This window comes from Salvelinus sp. IW2-2015, linkage group LG17 (genome assembly GCF_002910315.2).
Source record: "Salvelinus sp. IW2-2015 linkage group LG17, ASM291031v2, whole genome shotgun sequence".
NCBI lineage: Eukaryota > Metazoa > Chordata > Actinopteri > Salmoniformes > Salmonidae > Salvelinus > Salvelinus sp. IW2-2015.
In genome coordinates this window covers 13,914,616-13,936,333 of record NC_036857.1, presented here as the reverse complement: position 1 = coordinate 13,936,333, position 21,718 = coordinate 13,914,616, and the positions used below count along the sequence as shown (strand labels likewise).

Below are 21,718 nucleotides of genomic sequence, written 5' to 3'. Positions count from 1 at the left end.
ATTATCCTGCTGTACAACCGCAAACATACAAAACATTAAGAACACCTTCCTAATATTGCTCTCGGAACAGCCTCAATTTGTTGGGGCATGGACTCTACAAGGTGTATAAAGTGTTCCACAGTGCTTCCCACGGTTGTGTCAAGTTGGCTGGATGTCCTTTAGGTGGTGGACCATTCTTGATACACACGGGAAAATTGCGTTTCAGTTCTTGACACACTCAATATCATGCCACAAGGCAAGACCCAGATGCAGACACAGGAGGCAGATGGTTGGAGTCTTACAATGTTTATTAATCCAAAGGGGTAGGCAAGAGAATGGTCGAGGACAGGCAAAAAGGTCAAAACCAGATCAGAATCCAGGAGGTACAGATTGGCAGACAGGCTCGTGGTCAAGGCAGGCAGAATGGTCAGGCAGGCAGGTACAAGGTCCAGAAACAGGCAAAGGTCAATACCGGGAGGACTAGAAAAAGGAGAATGCAAAAAGCAGGAGAACGGGAAAAACGCTGGTTGACTTGGAAACATACAAGACAAACTGGCACAGAGAGACAGGAAACACAGGGATAAATACACTGGGGAAAACAAGCAACATCTGGAGGGGGTGGAGACAATAACGAGGACAGGTGAAACTGATCATGGTGTAACACTCAAACCGGTGCGCCTGGCACGTACTACCATACCCCGTTCAAAGGCACTTAAATATTTTGTCTTGCCCATTCACCCTCTGAACAGCACACATACACAATCCATGTCTCAATTGTCTCAAGACTTAAAAATCCTTCTTTAACCTGTCTCCTCCCCTTCATCTACACTGATTGAAGTGGATTTATCGGGTGACATCAGTAAGGGATCATAACTTTCACCTGGTCAGTCTGTCATAGAACGTTCCTAATGTTTTGTACACTCAGTGTATAACATGAGTATATAAATAATGAAATAGCAAAGTGGGTCTGACAAACAAGATATCCCATTAGGTCTGAACTGAATAAAGGAAACCACACATGAAAACATTTTCAGTGCATTGTGTCGTTGGGATGGTCATGGTTATGTTTGGGCGGATCTCAATCACCATGGTTCAGATGTGGCTGAACCTGCTCTCTGTCACGTTTGCGRTCTGTAAGCTGCTCCCGCACAGGACACCACATGGCTCAGGGCCTTTAGGTCTCCTCAAGTCCAACTGAGGCTTCATCTAAATGGTGGTGAGATAGCGTTTAAACATATGGTTTGTATATTGTGTGTGTTTCCCTAGATACCGGTGTCCTATAAAACAAATAAACAGATGAATGTACAATTGACAATGTTGGCTGTTGGCTCACTATTTGAGCACAAGCGAATGTATTGTGACACTATAAAAAACAAATACTTTTTGTGTGAAGAATTACCTCAGAGTCCTCGAGCACTATGAGTTAGGCCTTGTAGGTTAGGGCTATAGCTGTGAAGACATATATCCCCAGGGATAGTCTGTGTCCTGTATCTGCTCTGCCTCTGCCATCTTGAACATCACAAGATTGTGGCAGAGAGGCACATGGGTGGGGCTCTCTCAGCACAGCTTACACATTCAAGGCCATATGGCAAATACTGTAGCTCGGAGACATCAGAAGTGATGGGCAATGGTCTCTGTCTCCCTCTGTGGGGAAGAGAGATAAGTGCATGGAGAACTCAGGTAAAGATGAAGGCACTGGAGGCAAAGTTCATAAGTACACCACAGGAGGTTGGTGGCACCTTAATTGGGGAGAACGGGCTCGTGGTAATGGCTGGAGCTGAATCAGTGGAATGGTATCAAATACATCAAACACTGTGTATGTGTTTGATGCCATTCCATTTGCGCCGTTCGAGCCATTATTGTAAGCTGTTCTCCCCTCAGAAGCCTCCTGTGATACACAGATATGATTTACTGTGTTTGATTAAATCCCATTTAATACAACTTCATTCTGAGATTATTCAGTAATTACAATTATTATGTGTTTTATTATATTCATGAAACATCACATACTTACTACTGCATTTAATCATCATGTCAGAAATTTACTGTGGTGAGCCAGGCCTACTATTTCTTCTATTATTATGCGGAACTATTGCGTTCTCTACTGCAGGTTGTAGGGAAAAATATACAGAGCGGACTCGACTCAATTTCATGGTTGACTAGATCTCTTGGAAAGCATTACACTGGTAAGTGTTTATCTATTTGATTATGCTAAAAACGTGCAGATATTTGATTTTCCTTAAAGTTAGTCGTAGAAATAAGTATTCCCACACATTTCCGGGTGATGGTTACTCTTGACAGACACGGAGTAACAAGGGAACTGAAAACAAGATAACATTCCGAGGCCTGGCTGCTAGCATCGACAGCTAGCTAATTAGCTAACGTCATCTGACTGATGAGTAAACTGCTAGTTTATGGCTGATGAAAGCAATATGTCAACTTGCTTGTTGGATGTTGGGACCATTCTTTATGATTTTTTACATCATTAGTCTAATAGTTCGTATTGCTCATTGTTTTACAGCCTCCTGATGCGAGCTGATTAAACGTTAGCTTACTAGCCGTAACGTTAGTTAATCACACTGACAGCTTGCCTGAAGATACCGGCCCTACCGTAACGCTTGTTTACACTGAGCTGGACTGGGGTTGGAACGCAATCATGGTTACATTTTACCAGAAGATACTACTCTCCCATTAAGCTTGTTTACACAAAGCTTAGAATGCAATCAAGGTTACATGATCCTGCCCTGAACTTAGCCACTGTTACTAGCGGGCTACCACCCAGTACCTTGCATCTTAGAAACTGCTGCCCTATGTACATAGTCATTGAACACTGGTCACTTTAATAATGTTTACATACTGTTTTACCCACTTTATATATATATATATATATATATATATATATATATATATATATATATATATATATGTGTGTGTGTGTGTGTGTGTGTGTGTGTGTGTGTGTATATATTGCATTCTGGTCAAGGCTCATCCTATATAACTACTGCTGTACACACATTTTATATTCATATACTGTCCAATTGGCTGCCCGCAGATCAATTTCTTCCTTGGGGCGAACTCAGTCATGGTCTCAACTTACTGTTGCGAGGTAGAATACACAAGGTGCAATTTTGAAATTTGGTTGCGCATCAACAGTTTCTCTTGTTATATCAGTCACTGCTGGTCATCAATTTGCCCATGTCAGCAAAATGTTTCTATTGRTAAGTTAATCTAGCAGCAAGCTATCTAAACTTGTATGTCGAATTGGGGCCCTCATTGATTTTGTTAATCAGTCTCACTCAGATATCATATTAAAAACTGCAAGCATTTGTCTCCGCCCCATGGCAAAATGAGTAGAATTGCACGTAATTAAAASACTGCGGCCCCTCATGAGTTGTGATTTTTTTTGTGTAAGGGCCTCCACATCAAAGTTGCCCATCCCAGGTCTTTACACACCAACATATATATTTATATTCCGGACTCTGACATTGCTCTTTTTAATATTTATTTAATTTGGGGGATTTTTGTGTATTGTTTGGTATTACTGCACTGTTAGAGCTGTGATAAAATTTGTGTACGCGACCAATAACATTTGATTTAAGACACCATGGAGCTGGCGCGAGATATGGGTTGGAAAATGTACCTCAATGCAGGGATCGGATATGCCACTTTACTCCAAATGTTACCTTTATCCACACCGATACATTGAGAAGATTGAAATACTGCTAGTTTTCCTGGAAAACTTCCCTTTTCATCCTCATGCTAGCTAGCAGTAGCCACCGCAGCCATTTTGGAATGGCAGTTTCTTTGTCTTTGGAATCATGACATTTGTTTGTGCATGCCGCCACCTACTGTGCGGTAGTGTGTGGTCGATCACGGTACATTTTGTGATACAAAAATAAAAAGGAAGAGGGAAATGAAAAAAATTCACCACCAACTTAACCCTACACCTATATACCACTATTTCATACAAGTAAAAATCCACACCCCATTCAACTACTTTGACCCTAACTGGTCCTACACCAGGCCAATGGCATGGGAGGACGGGACTCTTTTGTTCAACACACCTTAACTCTTCTGCAGTAAAACTCAAACACCCAAGTACTTCTCTGCAGCTGCCACCACAACATMTATTTTCTGTAAATGACGTTCTATTTCTGCAGTACAGTTGATAACCATGGCAATGAACGCTAAGAAGCCAACCTTATGAAGAACAAATGCATATCACTCTGTATTGGCCTAGCTCTACTCTACTGCTCACCCTTGACCCATAATCCTCTACTGTTTTCACTGCCTCAGCATACTGCACCTTCTGTTCGACACTGACCCTGGCAACCTCAACCTGTCTCTCTTGCACTGGGCACTTCTGATTCCAAGCAACATGGGCACCCCCACAATCGACACACACAGTTTTTCCACTGATACTACACATTCCTTTGTCCCATGTGCTCCTGCACACTTCTCACATCTTGGAATCTCCCTCCTACACACTGCTGCAATATGACCATAAGCTTGACATCTAAAACACCATAGTGGGTTCGGCACAAAAGCTCTTACGGGATAACTGACATATCCTAATGTGACTTTGTCAGGTAAAGACTGCTTCAAAACGACAGACCGTGGCTTCTGTTTCACCACGCTCGCCACCGGGTCTGCGTCGCACCAAATGGAGGGCGTCACAGACACAAGGAATCTTCCATTTCAGTTGTTCCAYCTCAACAATGAATGCCACCCCAGTAATCACTCCTTTCAAAGGCACACTGCCCCCAGAGAGCAAAGCAAGTCACAAGTCTTGTCCCTGGACAGAAATAACACAAAGATCATCACAAGACCATTTTTAGCTACCTTCACCAATTTTAAATGTACCTAACTTCTTTTCTAGCCAGCCTGGTACTACAAATGAGTCAGCCAAAAGGCAGGGATCCACTTTCTCCAAAAAAGTAACTCCCACTGGGCCAAAATTATCCTTTTAATGACCATCCGGGCAAGGCTCTGACTCAGGTCTTCACCACACCTGTAACTGCAGGTAATTCATCCTCACTCTCGTCAGGTTACATTTCTGAGCTACACTACATGACCAAAAGTATGTTAACACCTGCTTGTCAAACATCTCATTCCAAAATCATGGGCATTTAATATGGAATTGGTCCCCCCCTTGCAGCTATGACAGCCTCCACTCTTCTGGGAAGGCTTTCCACTAGATATTGGAACATTGCTGCGGGGACTTGCAACCGAGGACAGATTATTTTTTTGCACTTAAGCACTCTGCGGTCCCATTCTGTGAGCTTGTGTGGCCTACCACTTCGTAGCTGAGCCGTTGTTGCTCCTATACGTTTCCACTTCAAAATAACAGCACTTGCAGTTGACCTGGGCAGCTCTAGTAGGGCAGACATTTTACAAACTGACTTGTTGGAAATCTGGCAACCTATGACGGTGCCATGTTGAAGGTCACTGAGCGCTTCAGTAAGGCCATTCTACTGCCGATTGCATGGCTGTGTGCTTGATGTCATACACCTGTCAGCAATGGGTGTGGCTAAAATAGCTCAATCCACTCATTTGAAGGGGTGTCCACATACTTTTGTATATACAATACCAGTCAAAAGTTTGGACACCTACTCATTCAAGGGTTTTTCTTTATTTTACTATTTTCTACATTGTAACCAAAAACGTGTTAAAACAAATCAAAATACATTTGAGATTCTTCAAAGTAGCCACCCTTTTCCTTGACAGCTTTGCACACTCTTGGTGTCAACCAGCTCCATGAGGAATGCTTTTTCAACAGTCTTGAAGGAGTTCCCACATGTGCTGAGCACTTGTTGGCTGCTTTTCCTTCACTCTGCGGTCCAACTCATCCCAAACCATCTCAATTGGGTTGAGGTCGGGTGATTGTGGAGGCCAGGTCATCTGATGCAGCACTCCATCACTCTCCTTGGTCAAATAGCCCTTACACAGCCTGGAGGTGTGTTGGGTCATTTGTCCTGTTGAAAAACAAATGACAGTCCCACTAAGCGCAAACCAGATGGGATGGTGTATCGCTGCAGAGTGCTGTTGTAGCCATGCTGGTTAAGTGTGCCTTGAATTCTAAATAAATAACTGACAGTGTCACCAGTAAAGCACCATCACAACTCCTCCATGCTTCACAGTGGGAACCACACATGCGGAGAACATCCGTTCACCTACTCTGCATCTCTCAAAGACACGGCGGTTGTAACCAAAAATCCCAAATTTCGACTCATCAGACCAAAGGACAGATTTCCACCGGTCTCATGTCCATTGCTCGTTTTCCTTGGCCCAAGCAAGTCTCTTCTTATTGGTGTCCTTTTAGTAGTGGATTCTTTGCAGCAATTTGACCATGAAGGCCTGATTTCACACAGTCTCCTCTGAACAGTTGATGTTGAGATGTGTCTATTACTTGAACTCTGAAGCATTTATTTTTTTGGGCTACCCTTGAAGAAACGGTCAACGTTCTTGAAATGTTCCATATTGACTGACCTTCATGTCTTAAAGTAATGATGGACTGTTGTTTCTCTTTGCTTATTTGAGCTGTTGTTCTTGCCATAATATGGACTTGGTATTTTACCAAATAAGGCCATTTTCTGTATACCACCCCTACCTTGTCAGAACACAACTGATTGGCTCAAATGCATTAAGAAGGAAAGAAATTCCACAAATTAACTTTTAACAAGGCACACCTGTTAATTGAAATGCATTCCAGGTGACCACCTCACAAAGCTGGTTGAGAGAATGCCAAGAGTGTGCAAAGCTGGTACTGTGTAGTGTATCAAAGAATACACAGTGCGGGTTTGTACTTGGCGCCATTCTTCCTGAAACACATCTTCCCTCTGCACTCCGCTCTTCTTTTTCTTCCTCGCTGTCCATAATGACGTCTGTCCGTTAACCACGCTATTGCAGTGCCTTCTTCCTCTGTATTGCATGCAGAGCACACACTGGGGGCTTTTTTCCAAAACCCAACCTCTGTTCCTTAGCCCAAAAGTCTGGCCATCTCTGTACTCTCCATGCTTGCTCAACCACGGAATGGCAGTGTCAGCCAATCAGCTCCTTTTGTTGTTCAACGCAACGTGCCATTCCGTAATGACTGCTGTGGCTGAGGGCGAAAGGGCAGTTTTCCGGGAAAACTAGCAGTAGCCTTCGATCTTCTCAATGGAGCAGTGTGGATAAAGGTATAGTGGAATCCCTGAATTGAAATACATTTTCTGACCCATATCTCGTACCGGCTCAACGCTGTCTTAATGTAACCATGATTACGTTCCAACCCCAGTGCAGCTCAGTGTAAACAAGTGTAACGGTAGAGTTGGTGTCTTCTGGCAAACTGACAGCTAGCTAGTTAGCTAACTTACCTCATAAAAACACAGGTTGCTAACGTTAGCTCTTGTTGGCCAAAGATATTCTTATCTCGTATTGTAGTCACTCAACCTTTTGTTATATTTTAGTTTTCTTGTGTTTGTTGGATTGCGTTGAGCTGCAAAGTAGTATTGTTGACAGTTTAGTTTGGTGGGTCTTCCAATGTATGCTGGCTAGCTGTACTAGAAGTTGCTTCGATGCAACTAAGCCAGTTTGTTGGGACGTTTGGCTGTTAACAAGAGATGAATAGAAAACATATTACACAAAATGCTAAAGTCTTCCTCCCACCTTCCCTTGAAAGCAAGCAAGCCCCAATAACAAAGAGAAGCTAGAGCCCTAGGTGGGCAAGTTGATGTGCAATGATTTATTCAATCCAACCCAGTTGTTTATAGTTGTATGCATAGGGAGGAGGAGAGCGTGTCTGTYGTTATCTAACATATTGAATGCAGCAGGTGGAGGGATGAGCCTCTTCCCTGTGATTGGCACACACGTGCCGGAAGCAGCCAATGGGGTGGATACACCAGACTCCCCTGGATCCTGCAGTGAGAATGGCCCGCACACCTACACCCCTACTACCCCCTCGCAGCTCCTGAAGTTTGGGGGCAGGGTGCCAACGCCTGGGCACGGATCCCTCGATGGGACCCCTGGAGAGATTGAGAACTGTGTGGATGAAGAGAGAGCATGCCATGTACAAGAAGACCCCATAGACACTCCTCACAACTACATGTCCCATTCGGACAAACAACACAAAGACACGCTCCTAGCACAGCCCTCCCGCCCCACTGCCACATGCGCGGCAGACACAAACCCACACGCGGCCCCTCAAGACATGTCCCTCACTGGACCCCTCCAAACAGATGAGCCCCTAAATGATGTTCTGTCTAGAGACTCACAGCACACCGCCACCGCAACAGGCATTCCATCCAAAGACACAGCTCCACAGAGGGACACTCCCAGTGCAGACACACTTCAGTCAGAGACAGAACACACAGAGCCTTGTAACTGCTGTTCTGTAGAAACAGAGGAGGAGAAGCAGGAGGAGGAGAGTGAGGAGAAGCATTCAGGAAACACCCAGGCTGAAGTCTCAGCTCAGGTGAGTCTGCCATATTGACCGCTACTGCCCCTGTACATAATCGTTGAAGTGCCAGAGCCAACAGCTCAAGAATAGAAAATAGTACTTTAACCATTGTAATGCGGAAATGTTTTGTTTTTGTATGGATTTTTTGACCACCTGCAATAGTAAGGATATACAAGTGTTTTGTTCATACGTCTGGTACCGGTATGTAAGACTGCCTCTTCCTCTCAGCTTACAGAGGAGCCCTCAGCAGCAGCTCCCAGCCCAAGCTCTGCCCCAGCCAAGAGGAATTCGTCAGACAGCAGCCCCTGCCCGCCCCACGTCATGGCTCAGGTGCACGTGCGGAACGTCCCCGAGCGGGAGCGCATCGTCCGGGGCATGCAGGACAGCAAGAGTCTGGATGAGATCAGCCAGGCATGCGGGGGAGGGGGCGGCGGCCGGGGGGGCCAACCAGAGGGCCGCAGGGCCACCATCTCCTCTGCCCTGGAGCTGGAGGGAACAGTCAGCCACGACGGGGACCTGACCCACTTCATCTGCCGCAACCTGGAGCAGAAGATCAAGATGAGCTCCAAGCCCAGCCTGGACTGTGACTGTGACTGTGAGTATACCACCGGAGGACTGCAGGGATCAGATGGTTATTCACCTGGGTTCTATTCATTAGGCACCAAACAGAAGAAAACTGACTAAAACAGGGAGAGACCACCTGAACTTGTCCAGTAAGATACACTTGTTTTCTTTTTCTGTTGCAAAACGTTTTGCTACAGTTTACCTGAATACGACCCTGCTGATCAGTGAAATGCTGATTCACAAACTTCCTTTTCTGTTATGATTTCAGTGATGTGTTAGAAGCTGCAGTTGAAGGCCGAGATCCAAATCAAATAAATTCTTCCCCTTTCCTCTTGTGATTAGATTAGCACCCTCAGGAAGGGTGGGAGGACGGATGAGTGTCATAGCACTGCTTGGATGAGGGAGGCTGATTTGGTTTGCTTTGTAGACTGTCGAGATAAGGTAGTAATTTCCTGTGTGTGTTTCTGTCTCTCTTTCTGTGTCTAGCGGACTGCTCGGGTTCCATCAGTAGCAGAGGTCGGGGGTCGTCGTTGCGGCAGCCGGCAGACATCCCTCCCATCGACCCTGCTGTCCTGGTGGACCTACAGAGACACACTCAGGATGTTGCCCACAGTGTGGAGCTGATGATGCGGAGCCTCAACGGAACCATCCAGAATGTACGTGAGCTCAGTTTGTTCACAAACATTTATCATTTTGATCTGCGTTCAACTATCCTTTTAGTCCTGCCCTGCTATACATTGGTTATTGTAAGTTGCTGATATTAAGGGTCTGCTATGTTATATAAACTGAGTGTACAAAACATTAAGAACACCTGCTTTCCATCAGACAGGTGAATCCATGTGAAAAGATATRATCCCTTATTAATATCACCTGTTAAATCCACTTCAATCAGTGTAGATGAGGGGAGGAGACAGGTTAAAGAAGGAGTTTTAAGCCTTGAGACATGGATTGTGTATGTGTGCCATTCAGAGGGTGAATGGCACACATACACAAATAATTTAAGTGCCTTTGGTATTAGGTGCCAGGTGCACCGGTTTGAATGTGTTAAGAAGTGCAACATTGCTGGGTTTTTCAAACTCAACAGTTTCCAGTGTATTTCAAGAATGGTCAACTGACATCTGTGGGAAGCATTGGAGTCAACATGGGCCAGCATCCCAGTAGAACGCTTTCGACACGTTGTAGAGTGCATGCCCTGACGAATTGAGGCTGTTCTGAGGTTAAAAGGGGGTGCAACTCAATATTAGGAAGGYGTTCCTAATGTTTGTACACTCAGTGTATGTCTTTATCTATGTGTGTCCAGATGACAGCGCTGAGTGTGGGATACATCCAAACCTACAGAGACTCAGTGGACAGCCTGGGGGAGTCTGTTGACATGAGCATAAAGGTGAGAGAAGAGCGAGCTTGGCTAGACATGAGGTAAATTATGATCAATGGCAATCATGGATGCTTGTTGTGTCATAAGTATATGATGTGTGCTCACTTCCTCCATGTATTCAATCGTGTGTGTGTGTTCATAGGGAATGTACACGCTGATGGCRCGCTGTGAGGAGCTTGATCGTTCCATGCAGCCTATCCACACCCTGGCTGCCCAGATCCGTGACATCAAGCGTACCCTGGATGCCCTGGAAGCTGTCTGCAAGTAGCCCCTCCACCCTAGAGACCCTCGTCCACTGCAGACACTTTGCTAACCTAATGACCCCCTTCCTCCCTGGAATTACTGCTACTAATCATGCCAGCTTCGTGATGATCTACATTACCCCCCTCTCCTCCCCCCTCCCCCATGGAGATGACCTACTGCAAACCCCTCCCCACCCCTGAGATCCTCGCTCGGCTAGGAGCCCTCCACCTGACAGAACTTGAAGGAAACGGAACACTTAATGTATTCCCGTCCGACCCACCTGGTTCAGATTGCACTAACTGTTGCTGGCCACACGGTGGCACTCTCTCCCTTAAGTTATCATTACTTATTGTGCATCTATTACTTTTATTATTTAGGGTTTTTAATTTTCTATTATTTCTCAGTTTTCTTTCTCTGTATTGTCGGGAAGGGCCTGTTGTTTATGAAGCATGTGCCGAATAAGGTCTGATTTGTAAGGAGCATGAGCTTTAGGAACGGTTGTGATAAGATTTAGATGTTAGTCACTTCTTAGGCAGGTTCCTGAAACTGCCTGTGGCAGGTTTTAATAGTAACATGAGACAGGTGAAGGTGTGGGGGTACATATTATATTGTATAAAGGGCAGTCCCCCCATGTTATATACCTGTTAGTTAACAGGCTGTTACCAACCAAAAGCCATTCCCTGTAAAGCTCTCCTCTGTGTTCCCTGGATAGTATGTTGTGCTTTAGGAGACTGTAGGACCTTTTGTCATGTCACAGGTTGGCTGGTAGGTAGGCCTGTCTCAACTTGTAACATATCTATTTGGCTTAAATTGTGTTGCCATGGTGAGAGGTTCTGGACAGCCGTTACATGTAACATGCTCTTACAGGACTTGTATGCTACCAGATGTCGTCAGACCTGCTGAAGCCCCACCTAGATAAGGCAGCACCCGCACACTGGATATAAAAGGGGATGGGCTGTAGGACTATAGACTTTGGGGGGGACGCATGTTTGTCTGGGGAGAGAGGGACGGCCTCCTCTAACTGCTCTTAATAATATCTCTGTACAATCAGAAGCACCTTTGTACATATWTCTTTCTGTAACAAAAAAATGATTTATCTACCCTTTGTCCTAAGTGTATATTTTAAGAAAAATAACACATTTACATGAGCTGCAAAGAGTAGCTGTCTGTTTTTGTTCCATGTTTGGTTGTGATGACATGAGTGCATAGATACAGGACATCTAGAGTGCATCCAATACATTTTGTATAAAATATTAGTACATTTCCACAGAAAAAAGGCCTGATTTATTGTAATCACAGTAGCATGACCAGTAAGAACACAAAGGTAATGTTGAATGGTGAAGTAGTCTCAGTTGATATGACTGCAGAAACATGTTGTAGAATGTGTGGTTGCATTGGGTTCGAGGAAACTATATTACAACAAAGCCATTCACATGTAAGGAGTAGAGTAACAAAAAATAGTACATTTTTGTCATTTAGTGGACACTCATATCCAGAGCAATTAGGGCTAAGTGCCTTGCTCAAGGGCACAGTGACATACTTTTCATCTAGTCTGCTTGGGGATTCGAACTAGCGACGTTTCAGTTACTGGCCAAATGCTCTTAACCGCTAGGCTACCTACCACCCCAGAAACATCCAGTACTGCCCTGTTATGAAGTGAACACACACAACTGTCGACGAGACAAGAAAGGACGGCAATGTTAACCACATCCTATGAATAAAATGTGTATTTGTTTAGACAATACAGACCCCCAAAAAATTATCCACTTTCCAAAATAAAAGTATTTTCAGATTTCATTTTTAGAAATAGAACTATTTTGTACCATGCTTCTTTTTTATACACTAATGCGACAGTCTTTAGCCTGACCTTATGTCCAGCAGGTTAGTCAGGAGTTCAGGCATAAGTCTGTGTTCAGGCTAAGGCTTAAAGCTGTGGTTAATACCAGCAGTAGAGGTAGGAGAGGTGCAGTGAGTGACGGTCCACTGTGGTTCAAGAGAGCGAGGGTGGGGCTGGTTCCCTGGTTCAGCTCACTTAATAAGGGGGGATTCAGTCTGGCCGGAAGGTCACTCTGTGCCCTGACCTCAGCCCTGTCCTTGAGGACCTCCTCATCGGTGACTGGCCCCTCCAGGGACTCATACCACTGGCACTGTAAGTCCCTCTTCCAGGCCTCCAGGTTGCCAGGGTACAGCTGGTCCGTGACCTGCACCATCTCTAACTTCCTCTCTGTCATCAGGAAGTTGGAGGGCGGCAGGTGCAGGTAGGTGGAGCTCTTGGATTTGTGGCGCAAGCAGTGGCCACGCACCTGGCATAGGTAAACGCGGCACAGGCGGGCAGCTGTGGTCACGTTGACGGCGTACGGGCCCAGAACCTCAAGCATGAATGTGGCTAGCTCTGAGCAGGCTGTCTGGGGGGAGACACAGACAGAGGGGAAATGTCATTCGCAGACCTCAGACACAGTTACATTAGTATGACTGACAATGTATGGAAGATTTAAGAGATCTGAGTCCTTGTCAATGGCGACCCGTTATTCAGGGCAGGTGGGGCAGAGCCCAACATTTTTAGCAATGCCTGTTTTGCATGTTATTTTGGCATTAATACATGTCACATATCAGTTTGCAAACCATGTAAAAAAWATATATATATATATCATTGACCATACAACATGGTCTCTTTTTTGTTTTCTTGAGTAAGGCAGCTCCAAAATGCAGGTATTTCATCTTAGCTCAGTGCTTTCTTTGGTGGTGGGGCGAGCCAGCAGAAAATATGGAGCGTTGCGTCGTGATTGATTCAGTGTTCTGTCACTCATGGAGACACTACATCACCGCCAAGTCTAAGGGTATAGATTGAAAATTCAAGCCCCTTGGGTGCTGCCATCGAGTTACATTAGAAGTGCCCATCCAAGAAGGCTCAAGGTCATTGGCCATAGATAAAATTACGTCAAATCACGTTATATGTACAGTAGCTTTGGTTGGACGGATCATGTCAACATCATACTTTCAAAATCTTAGCTAGCAGTCATCATCRTGAAGCAAGTCGACAATCTACTGGCAAATCCTTTTTAATCCTTGTCATATGAAGAGAAATAATGAAGAGAAATTATAGATAAAACGTCTCGATGCTCATCGAGACGTTAACATTACACAACAAGTTGGAAATCGCAAATTCAACAATGAGTGTTTTGGAAGGAATCAGTGGCTAACTGCAAGCGTTGCAAAGCATCACTAGCCTGCAATTCAGTGGAGTGGATGTGTGGTCCCAAGTCTAATATTAAGGGGCTCCTTTCCAACATTGGCCATGCTGTCAATTAAGCATGATTTGTGCCGCGCTCAAAATAACTGTTAAGTCGGAACTGCAAAATCTGACTTTAGTGAGTTCAAGACAACTGGGAACTCAGGAAAAACGAGCTACGACTGGGAAAATACGTTTTGAACTTTCATCCAACTCGGAATTGTAAATCCGGGTACTCGGGCCTCTTTCTAGAGCTACGACCTGAAGATCACTGACGTCATCAAGATTCAACTTTTTTTTTTTAGTTCCCAGTCGTCTTGAAAGCACTATAAATCCAGAGAATRCCAGACTTCGATGACAAAGTTTGATGACAAAATTTGCCCACGAAGGACTGCCGTGCCACCTTCCTGTTCAAGTGAGCACAGCACAACAAGGTGAGTCCAAAAATGTCTTGTATGCTGCTGCATAAATGATGTAATATGCCAGGGAGATATGTATACTGTAGCTAAGAAAGTAACACTAAGTGTATGTYGTGTAGTAAGCTGTTAGTAGCCCATGTGCCTCACCCTAATAAATTGGTCTATTTTCACCTCTTAACTTCGCCTACTGTTCTGACTTAGTGTGCACATGTAGCCTATAAACTGGTTTTGAGAAATGTCTGTTTATATGCCCCCTTTATTTATCCTACGGTGCTGACTTGGTGTACAGGGAGAACACTGTAATAACGGCCCATGTTCTGAATTATGTCGCTGTWCATTTCAAAAGTGATGAACAAATAGTTATATTGATGACGTCCTTCCTAGCTCACTCATTAATGTCTTAAACGAAATTACGGATTGCCTCTAATCCGCTTGTCATTCCCTAATGCCAGAGTTTGTACATCTCAATTGTCAGTAGAAACCAMATTTTTTAAGCAAGTCAGCCATATCAGCTATGTTTTTCTAAAAGGCAGTAAATGAGGCTGAATGAACTGTTTCGCTGCCAGCCAAGGCACCACTGATAGCCAGGTGTAGCAGTGGTAAGGTGTTGGGACTGCTGTTGGAACTCTGCTGTTGGGACAGCTTTATGTAGGCCCTAACAGTTTGTGGGCACCGTTTGTCACCGTTATAGTGCTATTAATGTATTGGTTAGTGTTGGGTCATGTAGTGGCTTTGCTGGCATGCATCCCACATTTAATTTTTTTGCCCCACCATGATTTACATGCTAAAATTGCCACTGGTCCTTGTAGAGAAGACACCTGGATCGTTCTCCCATAGGATAACCCCTGCTAACCCCATGGCAGCACTCTAACCAATACCGTTGACCAAGTCCACCTGAGGGAACATCACACAGTTATACATTAGTTACAGACCCACCAGACAGAGAGAAACCACTATCAAAAATATGGTAACATCCACTTCCACCCAGCACTATCTCTCACCTCATACAGAAAAGTGTTCGTTGACGTATAGACACTACTGACTAATAGGAACACAGGAAGGTCGTAGGCGGTCTCAGCCAAGCCTGTCACTCTCATTGACTCTCGGATCTGATTAGATGTGTACAGTCTGGCCCCTGAGATCCCGCCCTGCAGCTTCTCTAGCATGAGGGCAAGGTAGAGGGCTGAGCATCGTTTCCATAGCCATAGCAGCACGTCGTTCAACGCCATTTCAGCAGCGGGACAGCGGCCCGTGTAATTGGACATCGACTGGGGGGGCCAGAGTTGTAGCAGTTGGGGTACTAGGACACGCCCCACAGAGCCTTGGGGCGGAGCCTCCTTATCTCCYACAGTGTCTCCATAAGGATGGACTGGGCTGTCGTCTCAGTCCACCTGGGGGACGGGATGACATCATTATTATGAGACAACTGTGACATAGTGAATAGCATCTATAACATCTGTTTATCCTATTACTATAAACTGGCACTGTCGTGATGAGGATCTTACCTGGGACCACTTCTCCACCTCCTCTGTGGTCCAGTTAGGGAAGAATGTCCTCAGTAGAGACCTCCAGGTAGATCCCCTGTTTCTCACGGTTCCTTCCCCACTGCTGGGAACACTGGCCCCAACCCAGTACCCCCATTCCCTGGTACCCCGGTACCCCGGAGAGGGTAGCGCGGCCGCGAGGTCCTCCTGTGTATTCTGGAGGAGTCCAACACCTCAGACCGCTGAGGTGTTGGGGAAGGCCTCCGTTCACAGGCTGGTCCTGGTCAGTGTAATAAGGGTACTTCCCCAGAGTGTCCTCATAAAACATGGCCACGCAGCCTTCTCTCTCCATCGCAATGGCTCCTGGGTCGGGACGTCCAGAACACGCCTKGTTGGCTACTCCCCATAGTACTAGGAAAGGCTGCCCAGGTGACAGAGAGATGCGGGCAGGCTTTGTGGGACCACTAAGGCAACGGGAGGTGAGGAACATCAAGAGGAAGAATGGTAGGAGGGCCCTGTGTGGCCCAGTGTTGAGCCCTGCCTGGACCACGAGCTCAGTCCACGCCATGGAGCTGCCTGCTGCCTCTGTGTCTCACCACGGTTCCAGGTCCTCACAACCAACCATAGCCCTGGGAACACTGAAAGACCCTCAACTCAGCTGTCAACATGTGGAGGCAACACATTGCTACAGTATGTAAAGTTAACAAATGACATGTATATTCAGTGAATCATAGTCAACAATAACAATTTAATCACAAAAACCTGACGTCAACAAACAAATGACATTGCCAGGCTGCCCCAATCACTCCTAGGGCTCTATTCAATCTGTATCACTGAAGCGTTAGGGTAAAGAGCCGACATAGGCATATTTGACTGTGAATGCAGTCTCCTCTAACGCCGGAACATTGCCTTTACATTTCAATCACACTGTAATGCTGAACTTTCGCGATATGGATTGAATAGAGCTCCTAGTCATCCCCATGTCGCCACCAGACAGTATTTAAACCATTCTCATTGACTCGCGGGATTCTTATGCAATCTTATTTGGGCCTCCAAGAGTACAGGCCTGAAACAACAAAGGAAAAGATGTTTGATGAGGTGTGTGTGTGTCAGCGGCAGCACCAGCAGAGGAGACGTAGACTAGAGGAAAAGGATGCCTCAGAAAGGCAATTACCAAGAGTTAATTACCAAGAGTTAATTACCAAGAGTTAATTGGATTCATTAGTTCCGCCCACATTGGCCAGAGATGCTGCTCAGGAGTACTGCTCAGTAATTACTCAGTAGTGCAGCAGAGGGAGCCATGCCAAAGACAACTACAAAAAACCAACAGGCTTTTTGTTATACTACACTATGATTTTTGATCACTACCGTTTTAGCCCTGTGAAAGACAGTAAATTCCTAATACCGGACATTTTTAAGAATCTGTCCTATTTTGGGTAAAGCTCTAGTCTTTTAACAGTAATCTGCTTTTGMTTGTTTTACTGATCAGGAGTGAAGGGGAGGGTACACCACCAAGCACGTGAACATGTAGGATTCAATGTCAAACCTAAAGTATTATCTACCTCGGTCTAAGAAATCAGTCAACCGATATCATGGACAAGAACCCATTGTGCTGTTGTTGGGTGGCAAGTAGCCTCATAGCTGCGGGAAGTACAGGTCCCCCCCAATTGAATATATTTCTAAAAACAGTGGGGTAAAGTACTTAAGTAAAAATATTTTTAAGTTTTACTTAAGTCATTTTTTGGGGTATCTGTAGTTTACTTTACTATTTATATTTTGACAACTTTTTTTTCACTACATTCCTAAAGAAAATATTGTACGTTTTGACACATTTAATCATACACTCATACAGTATACTCTAATCCAAGTCACTCCCTGTCTGGAAAAAGTACAAAAATACTACAGTGCCATACCCTAAGAAATCCCCCCACTAAACTTAAGAATCAGACTCTAAACTTAAGAATCGACCTCTAAACTTGGCAACAGAATCTTTATTTTGATTTCTTTAAAAAACATATCCTGCTCTTTCTGTGGAACTTTAATGTGGAAGAGGACTGGAAAATGTTGCCATCATTGAAAAATACAAATTTACTGAATGAGGCAATGTCTCATCCTTCCTAGAATTTGTCTGAAAAGCTAAAAGTGTGTCATACATATGTCTGTACTTTTGTCTTTTTCATTTCCCTCATGTTTCTTACTTTCTCTATGCTTTTCCCYAGTATCCATGTTCCTTAGTCAGCAGCTCTGTATTTTATTTTCAATCTATCAATATTTTCTACAGTTTCATATGTCTATTTGGGCCTGAACATCAGCATAGAATCCTAATGTTGATWAAAAATATGTACTAAAAGAAATATAGGTTGGTTTGAGAATCACTAAGCAATAGTGGTGGTAAATGTGCCTGTTTTCCATGCTACAATCATAGAGATCATTGTATATTTATGTCTACGATTGCTTTTCTCAGTACTGAAATGAAAAGGCCCGAGACCTGATTGTCTGAAGCGCAAGCGTGTCTGTGTGTATGTGTGTTTGCGTGTGTCCATTCGCCCATGTGCGGATTGGCGGATAAGATATTCCTGGCCGGTTGAAAGACCTGAGATTATGAGGGATCTGAGATGAAGCCTGCACTCTGGTGCCCATCACCATGGAAACAGATCAGGTGGTTTAGGTGACCTACAGGACAGGTGGGTGTGGTGTTGAATGATCTGTGTGCAAAGCACTGGTGGTTGACTGGGGTACTGGCAGGTCGCAGGTCAGCTGGCTGGGTGGCAGCAGGTTTTTAGGTCAGGTGGTGGTGGCAAGCCTTCAGGACGGCTCGCAGTTGGATGCATTGCTTCTAAAGTTGTATAAGGTGGTGGTTGGGTAGAGATAAGATGAGAGTAGGTCCCCTTTTACACTGTTTCATAGGATATATATTTTGTAGAATATATTCTGTTCACACTTACAGCTTCAGCAACCTTGGGTTGGTGATTGGGGTAGGTCAGGTTTGTTGGTTGATTGGTTGGTTACGGTGTTGGTTTTACTTTAACTCCAGAAGCTTGCTGCAGTTGTATCCCTCAAGTAAAGCACCTCATGTCAAAACAGACGCTGTTTTGCGGCTGCGGCTGAAACTGTGCTCCTCTCATGTAGTGTGTGTTTTACTCATATTGAGACTAAATTAAATATATATATATATAAACACTATATACACTATATATACAAAAGTATGTGGACACCCCATCAAATTAGTGGATTCGGCTATTTCAACCTCACCTGTTGCTGACAGGAGTATAATTCGAGCACACAGTCATGCAATTTCCATAGACAAACATTGGCAGTAGAATGGCCTTACTGAAGAACTCAGTGACTTTCAAAGAGGCACTGTCATAGGATGCCACCTTTCCAACAAGTAAGTTCGTCAAATGTCTGTCCTGATAGAGCTGCCCCGGTCAGCTGTCCATCTGTACATGCTCTACAAACTATCTACAGACTATCACTAACATTTCAACTAACTATAAACTAACCCTAGCTTTAACCTTATCCTAACCCTAAACTTAACCCTTACCCTTCTCTCTAAACCTAACCCTAACCTTAGCAAGCAGTTGCTTATCAACAGATAGTTTATTGATAGTATGACCATCTGTAAAACATAACAGATGGAAAATATTGTCTCTGAAAAGTGTATTCAAACATAAAACCAGAGGGGTATCCTATGAAGCAAGCTAGATCTACTCAGGGTTTTCTAAAGCTAACCATTTCACACATCCCTAGTCGAAGGAAGTCACTAGTTACCAGCGCCACAAAGTTCCTATTTCTACAATCTCTCTTCTTAAAATGTTATTTTAAATCTAACCTTAACCACACTGCTAAGTTTTTGCCTAACCATAACCTTAAATTAATGTTAAAATTTGTTTTTCATGAAATTTCACAATAAGCCTATAGTCAATTTCGACTTTGTGGCTTTGGTAACTAGTGGAAACCCTAATTGAATACCGAACTCTTCATTGCGACAACGCTGAAACATCAATTCCTGGGCGAGACAGTGCCACATTTTCATTTGTGCCGAAATCAAAACAAAAATGTAACTTTACAATTGTTTTACACACAAAAAACATCTGATTAGTCAAGTATTTAATCAGTCGTCTTCCTCAAATGAAGGGGATGACRACGCAATCTTTGCAAGCGATATTGGTCCTCAAGTCGCGGATCAGTCATTTCAATCAGGGTAATWACCCTGTAGTTAGCACAGGGAACAGCGCGAGCAGCGACGACGTCATCACATCATCCAAAAACATGGCAGACATTGGCTCTGAGTGATGAAAAAATAAAAGTCCTCAGCAACAACTATTAGAATAATTGAATGGATGTTTTGTGCACAAAAGTGATGACTAAAGTATCTTATTAGGAATTTTCATATCTGACTTATCTATGTGGCCATCTATGGAAATTGTCTTTCTGGGCCGGGTGTCAGTTAAACTGCAGTACCCAAGCAAAACTGTAGGAGCAGTCGAAACCGTGCTTCTAGACAAAAACCCTTGCCCCTTGGTTAGCCTACCCTGGAGCAGATAAGTACGGAAGTCCAGCAAGGAATAAAAAAGTATTGCCTCGTTATGTCGAGATCATAATTTATTTATCTCATATGATCACGACATAACAAAAGTTTTGTTGAGATTTTCTCTGTTGTAACAAGAACCCACGAGAGAAGTCACACATCCACCGTTGTGGGTGGTGGAGAACAAATATACCCTATGTACCATATTCCAGGCCAAGATTGACACTTTTGCCCTCCTCAAGCACTATCACAAGCCAAAAGACCGACACTCTCGGCCAATCAGCCGACAATCTTTTACGACTCACGTGTTACGGGGGATTTTCAACTAGTCTTTCAGGTGCCAGGGATGTGAATTCCAGGACAAGAGGAGGGGGGGGGCAATGATATCCCTTTGTAACAAAGGAAAGGACATTTAAACATGTTTTCTGAACAATGTATCAAACTGAAGGACTCATGACATGTTGAGATAACTTGAAGCATACTGTGAAATGTCTCTTCTGATGTCATTAGAAGGGGTATAACGTGTATTTGCTATCCCTTTGTAACAAAGGAAAGGACATTTAAACATGTTTTCTGAACAATGTATCAAACTGAAAGACTCATGACATGTTGAGATAACTTGAAGCATACTGTGAAATGTCTCTTCTGATGTCATTAGAAGGGGTATAACGTGTATTTGCTGTAACATGGAATGTGTATATTTCACCCAAGGCATGTTTGGAACCTACAGGCGGTGTATTTCATCCTAACGACTGTTGAACTGTTTTCTGTACAATAGGACATGTTGTAGACACTTATGAGGAAATTTCAGGTTTGTGGCAATGGAAAGGAATGTGCTGGGTTCTCAGAATCAACTGGGTGATCCCTGTGACACACTGTCTGGCCTAGTCGGCCCGCCGTCCGTGTGTATCCGTATAAATTACAGGACTTACTATCAGACGTCAGGTTAAGTTTCTTTGCGCGGCCACGCCAGTTGAACAGAGTGATCCATACCTCCTTTGAAGCCAAACCCCTATTGACGAAAACGTATTCTATTCAGACCGAAGCAATCATCCCAGAGGTGGCCCTGTGGAACAACCAGTGGACTCATTTAAAACAAAGTAACTAAGTTCACCATCCATCCCGGCTGTGATCAGAGAAAGAATTAGCTGCACGGAAACAACTCTAATAGACTTTACTTTCCTGGACTGAGTACTGACAGAGAGAGAAGTGGGTATCGCTGCTTCGGCTGTGAATTATTTAGGCCTTCTGGCCTCAGCACTGCTGTCGAGAGAGACTTGGACAACCATCCATCCCTGCTCCATCCCATCCTAATCGGAATCCAACTGGGCAGGCAACACTGACATACAAGTAATATTACCCTGTTATATTCTTCATCTCCTCTGAAAGTGGCATTGTGTGTGTAAAGTGGTGGAAGTTATAAGAGTATTGTCTGATGGCAAGTTTAATTTACAAAC

General features: G+C 44.2%; 1 protein-coding gene and 1 pseudogene across 1 annotated transcript; one reads left to right on the top strand and one right to left on the bottom strand.

The window, feature by feature from the left end:
- Nucleotides 1-1,987: 1,987 nt before the first annotated feature.
- On the top strand, nt 1,988-12,395 carry LOC111977047 (BLOC-1-related complex subunit 6). Its single transcript, XM_024006307.2, has 6 exons — nt 1,988-2,165; nt 7,788-8,431; nt 8,645-9,011; nt 9,467-9,636; nt 10,281-10,364; nt 10,498-12,395. Exons 2-6 carry the CDS (start codon nt 7,799-7,801, stop codon nt 10,621-10,623), a joined length of 1,380 nt encoding a protein of 459 aa, XP_023862075.1. The 5' UTR covers nt 1,988-2,165; nt 7,788-7,798; the 3' UTR covers nt 10,624-12,395.
- An 87-nt stretch (nt 12,396-12,482) lies between these two features.
- On the bottom strand, nt 12,483-16,298 carry LOC111976888 (hyaluronidase-2-like; annotated as a pseudogene).
- Between the last annotated feature and the right edge of the window lie 5,420 nt (nt 16,299-21,718).